The sequence below is a fragment of the Cebus imitator genome, unplaced genomic scaffold (assembly GCF_001604975.1).
Source record: "Cebus imitator isolate Cc_AM_T3 unplaced genomic scaffold, Cebus_imitator-1.0 Scaffold446, whole genome shotgun sequence".
Classification (NCBI taxonomy): Eukaryota; Metazoa; Chordata; class Mammalia; order Primates; family Cebidae; genus Cebus; species Cebus imitator.
The window spans coordinates 473,122-480,101 of record NW_016107761.1 but is presented as its reverse complement, the minus strand read 5'-3'; the positions used below and the strand labels follow the sequence as shown (position 1 = coordinate 480,101).

At 42.8% G+C, this 6,980-nt stretch overlaps 1 protein-coding gene across 1 annotated transcript; it reads left to right on the top strand.

The window, feature by feature from the left end:
- The first annotated feature begins 4,704 nt into the window (after positions 1 to 4,704).
- LOC108291080 (taste receptor type 2 member 62-like) lies at positions 4,705 to 5,726 on the top strand. Its single transcript, XM_017511270.1, has one exon. The coding sequence runs from the start codon at positions 4,705 to 4,707 to the stop codon at positions 5,617 to 5,619; it is 915 nt and encodes a 304-aa protein (XP_017366759.1). The 3' UTR covers positions 5,620 to 5,726.
- The last annotated feature ends 1,254 nt before the right edge of the window (positions 5,727 to 6,980 follow it).

The following is a 6,980-nucleotide window of genomic DNA, read 5'->3' as shown; positions in this document are numbered from 1 at the left end:
CTCTTTTTAGAACTCATAGTTCTTGGTTATTGGACATCCTGGATTAGCATTCTCTTTGGTTTTTAACCTATAGGGTTGCTTCCTTTATTTTTTGATATATTTAATAAATTTTAGCTCTTCTATTGAGATTTAATTTCAAATATTGTCTTTTTAATTCCAAGAACTTTCTTTTAAAAATTTTTGAGTATTCCTTTTAAACAGTATCCTGTTGTTTCATATGATATTATTATATTCTCATAACTCTGAGGATACTGATACCATTTTGGGAAAGCTTCTTCTCCTGGCGTCGTTTTCTTCCTCCAAATACCTGTTTTGTTTTGGTCTTATTTTCCATGCTAGGCGCTATTCTCAGATATCCCAAGCTCCTTGTAGTCTGCTCCTGTTGCAAAAGAGATGGAAAGGCTGACTGGAAACTCCAAACTCATGAATAGGACTTGTTAACTATGGGCTTCACTGTAAAGTGATTGGCTGGAGCAATTATTTGAGGAATATCTGATACTGTCTTTATGTCTTCCTTTTAGAATGTTTGGATTCTTTGAAAAGGTGAAACTTTTCTTTGGATTCTTGGAAAAGGCGGTATCTTCTTCAGGATTCTTCTCCTGCCTGTAGGGTAAACACCCGGGGTTCAGAGTTCTAAAATCCATGTGAGAGGAGAGCATTTGCTCACCTGATTTCCCTGCTTTGATATGGTACCGTTGTCTCAACTGTGCTATACATGTATCCAGCTCAGTGATCTTGTTTTATCCTTTCCAGAGAATACTAGGGTGGAAGAGTTGTGGTTGCCCAGTTATGCAAAAGGGGAACAGTGATTTGGGAATCTGAATCTTAAGCTGACTTCTGACTAATTTTTCTCTAGAGGAACCTGGTATGGCAACTCTTGGGTAAAAGTCAGGTTCGTTCTTGACTTTTCCTTCTGTTTACATAGGATCCAGTTTTCTCAGGGCTGTTGTGTCTTTGACCACTCTTTCATCTATTTTCCAGCCACCCAAATGTTTTCTGTGGTCTCATTCTCTCTGTTATTATGGATTTTTGCCTTAAAAATAATTTCAAAAATCTTTCACAGTTAACTTAGATTGGGGAGGAAAGGAAAGAAGGTGTATGGATTCACTGTCCTTACCCTTCTTGTTGATTTTAGCGCTATCTATGGCAGCAGTTTAAAATTTGTTTATTGCAATGGAGTTCTGTCTTTGGAATAGTATGTAGAAGCTCTGTCATATAAGCAGGACTGTTCTGTTTGAGGAGGAAATGAGGGTTTGTGGTTCTACTTTCTCAATTCTCCTCTTACCCTTTCCTTACCATGAGAACTCCCTAGAGAGCATAATTTATAAACCACTGATTTAGAAGTTATTGAACATGATTTATCCCTCCAACAGATGTTAGACATTGAGTGCAGTTCATGGCATTATGGAAAGAACATTTGAGTTATTCCTTTAGAGATTAATTTTATTGTTTCTAAATGTTCGAATGGAGCCAGGCAAAGAGAAAGAATTATTCTAAAGATACTTTTAGTTGGAATAGAATTGGACTCAACTTCCTCGCAGGCTAACTTTATAATTATAAAAATAACTATCAAATGCTGTTTTTATTTGAGAGGAAAGTCTAGGTTTACCTGAATATTAAACAATATTTAACTGTGCATTCACATTTTGATAATGGAAGATGTTGGAAATTCCCAAATTTACTTTCAGAAAGCTAAAATTCTCTTTTATGATGGATTGTTATTAGAGCCAATGTTTATTCTAAATTACTTATCTAAATATAAGAGTCAGAGAAGGTCTTCAGGGTGAGAAAATATATTTAGGGCTTATCCTGCAGAGAAATCATTATTAAATTTGTGCATAGTTTAGCTTAACATTTATGTGCAGTCTAGCCATTAAAAAAATTGTTATTTCCTTTTTCCTCCACCTTTCCCTGGAGTGGGCCATCAGTTACCTGATCAAGCCATGGAAATATGTGGAAGTATTTATGCACTGCAAGTTACTCAAAGGCTGAACTCAAAAGTTGAGAATGGGCTCCAGATTGAGAAACTTTGTCAAATGAAATGTATTCTTTTTCTTTTTTTGAAATGAATTCTTGCTCTGTCAGCAGGTTGGAGTGCAGTGACGTGATCTCAGGTCACTGCAACCTCCACCTCCCAGGTTCAAGAGATTCCCCGGCCTCAGCCTCCCAAGTAGCTGGGAGTACAGGCGCACGCCACCGTGCCAGGCTAATTTTTTGCATTTTAGTAGAGACAGGATTTCACCATGTTGGCCAGGATGGTCTCGATGTCCTAACCTTGTGATCCGCCCACCTTGGCCTCCCAAAGTGCTGGGCTTACAGGCGTGAGCCACTGCGCCTGGCTTGAAATGTATTTTTTGTATGTCTCTAAGATGAATCAATGTATTCTTGAATTTGATAAGAAAAAGAAAATAAAAACAAAAACAAACGAATCCACAGAAACCAAAAAGCACTTTACCCGTATAGAGGACCAAAGTGAAGGAAGTACAAGTAGCTCTTTGCAGAATCTTCCGTTTTCATCCAGCCTCCTGCCGTTACCTGTTTACCATTACTGCCATTTCACAGAAGATTCAGGCTTCACCTAAAAAAATATTTCCAATCATGCTGCAGAAAAGAATTCATTAGCTTCAGTTGCAGGAATGCCACATCTTTAAAAAAGAGAAATGTGACCCAAACTTTTGTGAGAAACATTTTGTGTCTTGATTGCTATTTCATATTTGAAGGACTCTTGAAAAACTAAAAAAAAAACCCTAAAACATTGTCTTGCTCATGGCCTCTTTTGGTGGCAGACTATGAATGGGACATGAAATCCCCAAAAGATATATCTAGTGAAGCGTTAAGAGATGGATGAACAGGTGCCTGCAGGAAAGGTACTCTTCCAGCCTTCTTATAGAAGAGGATTGAAACAGGAGAAAATGTTTACTTTATAGAGCTGTCAACTGTAGAAAAGGAAAAGACTTGGAAAAGACTTGTTCTGGCAAAGTGCACGCTTTGGCACCTCTGCAGAGAACATGAAGGTTGCCTGCAAACATACAATGTCTACTTGGTTACACGCGACCACAACAGGGTGTGGGCACCATGGCCTCAGCTTGCTTCTTGATGACATCATGAAGCTGGGCTCTGGCCCAAAGGAGCTTGAGATGAGCCAACATGTTATGGAGCATGCAGAAGCCACTCATCGCTATTGTCTTCAAGAAGCCACAGGAAGACATGCAAATAATTAAATAAGGACACTGAAGCGGCATTACAAAACAGTTGATCAGATTGAATTATCTGCTCTCTAACAATCTTTTGAGAGTTCAATAAAAACTCACAGCTCTTCAAGCAATTGCTATTTTTGAGGGCTGAACCTCTTTTTCTTGAAGTCACCACCATAAATGCTTGTCCTTGTTTTTATTTCCCTTTAATCCTTCACACACAGGCCTCTCTCACCTGTAGAATCTTGAGTGAGACCATGGGAAGCAGGCAAGGACATTTTCTACGACTCATCTTGGTGGTGGACAGCCTGACTCCAGTATCTGAGATGTCTGCTGGGTGGGGATTCCCTTTCCTGTTTTTCTACCCACACCTCTGCTTTCTTCTACCCTCCTTCTCTCTCGTCCCTCTTAACCCTTTTGTTTTTACTTTTTTTCATGTTCATAGGCATTCTTTCCTCAGGCTCCCTGAACCTGAGTTGGCTGATCTGAACCAGTGTCACTTTGTGTGGTTGGCGGTACAGGCAGAACTGTAACGTGTGAAATCACTTTAAAAATGACAAGGTGTTCCAGCAGGGTGGTTCCTACTACTGTATCTTCAGGATTGGTAAAGGACAGGGCTCACTCCACATAACGCAGACCTTCCCTGCAGGCCAGCTTTGTCCTGAGCTCCTGTCGTTCTACCGACTCCTGCTTTCCCCAGCTATGGCGATGTCCTCTCTGGGTCAGTTTCCCTTCTCTGCCTTTCTCTTCTTCCCATTATGACTTACCTACTCTCTCTCATTTCCTCAGAGCCTTCGTAGAGCTGATTACTTTTGGTTGATCAAACACACTGGAGCCAAGGGGATAATGGTTAACAGATCTGATGGTAACACAGCAGGGAAATCCACATTTTAACTGGAGATTCCGTGAACTCCAATATAAAGCTTGACAGTGAAATTTCAGGCAGGATGAGTGGCTAGGGAGCTTTTTCTTGATAATCTGAAGCCTTGTGCATGTGGATGATTTTTCTATTCCATCCATTCAGGAGGTGAGCTACTACTAAATGAAATATTAAGGCAGGACACGAAGGGAAGGTTTGTGGCTTGGGGAGTGCCATCCGAGTAACAACGTCTTTTAAAGAACAGCTAGGAAAGAAATAGTACAGTTAAGACATCATGTACAAAATATGGGTATTTTCAGTCACTCCGGCAGCCTCTATTCTGTTGACATTTCCCTGCATCTGGCTCTGAGAAAGAATAGGCAAATACAGGTTATGCAAATAGAAACAGGGTGTCATTGAGCTGGGAGTGGTTTGCCTGCCAAAGGAGATTGCAGAAATTATCTTTTCAAATTCTGGGGACTGTGGGTGTTTGCTGGTGATCGAGATTTTCTATGAATCCAGGGACAAGGGCTTCCAAGTCTGTGGTGTCAACAGGGTGGCTTGACTCCGCCAGAGAGGCTGTTTCCCCGCAGATGATTTTCCAATCCTCTGCAGTAGGAGCCAAGTCTTAGCAGCACCTCTCTGGAGAAGATGCCCTCCTCACCCACGTTGATCTTCATGGCCATCTTTTGCCTGGAGTCATTGGCTGCAATGCTTCAGAATGGCTTCTTGGTCACCATGCTGGGCAGGGAGTGGGTGAGGTGCCGGACGCTGCCAGCAAGTGACATGATTGTGGCTGGTCTCACTGCATCCCGGTTCTGCCTGCATGGGTTAGCCATGGCGAACAACCTCCTGGTCTCCCTAGATTTTTGGCGTGCAGTTACCTGTTTGAACATCTTCTGGGACCTTTTCAATGCCCTCACTTTGTGGTTTACTGCCTTGCTTGCCGCTTTCTACTGCGTGAAGATCTCATCTTTCTCCTACCCCATCTTCGCCTGTCTGAAGTGGAGGATCTCTCGGTCAGTGCCCAAGTTGATGCTGGGCTCCCTCATTATCTGTGGCCTGGAAGTCATCTTATCAGCCACTGGGAATATACTGTTTGGTTCCATGAAGTTGTCTCTCAGTTCCTACAGAAATGAAACTCTAATTCATAGAGTGCAGGGTTCGTTTCAGCTCTACTTTTTGCTTTATGAAGGGTTTGTGTTGTCAATTCCGTTCCTCCTGTTCCTAGTGTCCACTGTCTTGCTCATAGTGTCACTGTGCGGGCACTTGGGGCAGATAAGGGAACGCAGGCCCAGCCCCTGTGTTCCCAGCACCCAGGCTTACACCGTGGCTTTAAAGTCACTCACCTTCTTCCTTATCTTCTGTACATTGTACTTCCTGTCCTTGTTTGTTTCTGCTTTGAAAATCATAAACTTTCAGAATCACTGGCACTGGGCCTGGGAAGTGCTAATCTATGCCAACATCTCTCTACACTCTACTTTCCTGGTGCTGAGACGTCCCAAACTGAAAAAGAGCCTGAAGACATGGTTTCGGCTCCAGTGCTCATGTGCTGCTGGCTCATAGGGCTTTGGAAGGTGCTGGCCACAGAGTGGTTGTGCTCTTGAGTTATCCATGTCAATAACCAGTCCTATGATGAATGATCCTGGTTCTGGCAGGAATGCGTAAAGTTTGGGTACTGCTTTTCTCTTTCCAGTTTCTTCTTTCTCTCCCATGCTATCCATGCCCCAGAATCCCTTTTCCATCTTGCTGTGTTCCTACCATCCCCTCCACTGCTGTGAGACTCTAGTCCTAGTCTTCAATAAACTTGGCCTTTGCTGGTGGCCTCATTTCCTCATGGGGACCCATGAATCTATATGCAAGCAACCTAGATGCAATATTAGCTCATAAGGGTGAAGCTCATAAGGGCTAATAAAAAATATTTGCCTTTTTGTATTTTTAGTAGAGACGGGGTTTCACCATGTTGACCAGGATGGTCTCGATCTCTTGACCTCGTGATCCACCCGAAAAACATTAGCTGGGCATGGTGGTGCGTGCCTGTAATCCCAGCTACTCAGGAGGCTGAGGCAGGAGAATTGCCTGAACCCAGGAGGCGGAGGTTGCGGTGAGCCGAGATCGCGCCATTGCACTCCAGCCTGGGTAACATGAGTGAAACTCCGTCTCAAAAAAAAAAAAAAATATTTGCCAAGCATCATGTTGGTCTGTATGCCCTTTGTAGAGAAATGTAACTGTTGTCAGTTGTTTCTGTGGGCAAACTGAATCTTATTTTTTATTATTTTATTTTTGAGATGAAGTCTTGCTCTGTTGCCCAGGTTGGAGCGTAGTGGCACAATCTCAGTTCACTGCAGCCTCCACCTCCTGAGTTCAAGAAATTCTCCTGCCTTAGCCTCCAGAGTAGCTGGGACTACAGGCATGTGCCACCATGCCTGGCTAATTTTTGTGTTTTTAGTAGAGACGGGGCTTCACCATGTTGGTCAGACTGATCTCGAATGCCTGACCTCAAATGATCCACCCTCCTCAGCCTCCTAAAGTGCTGGGATTACAGGCGTGAGCCACCATGCTCTGCCTTGAAGCTTATTTTTTAATAGTGACATAGATTGTCCAGCACCATCCACTTGACATCACCTGCCCTCCTGCTCCATGGCTGTGCTCTCAGCCCCGTCTCTCCACTTCAGCCTAATAAATCTTCTCCACTTCCCCCATGTCTTTTTCTTCCTCATGTGCTTCTTAGGCCTGCCCAATACTTTCTTCTTTCCTTTCTCCGCCAATCTTTGTCATTCCCTTCCCTTGTGCTCTGCTTAAGGGAACTTTTTCAGCCTGAGCTCACAGAAAGCTAAGGACACATAAGATTTTGGTTCTACTGTAGGTCACATCCATGACTTCATGTGCTCGTGTTGAATTAAAAGAAATTATCTGATGTAAAAATG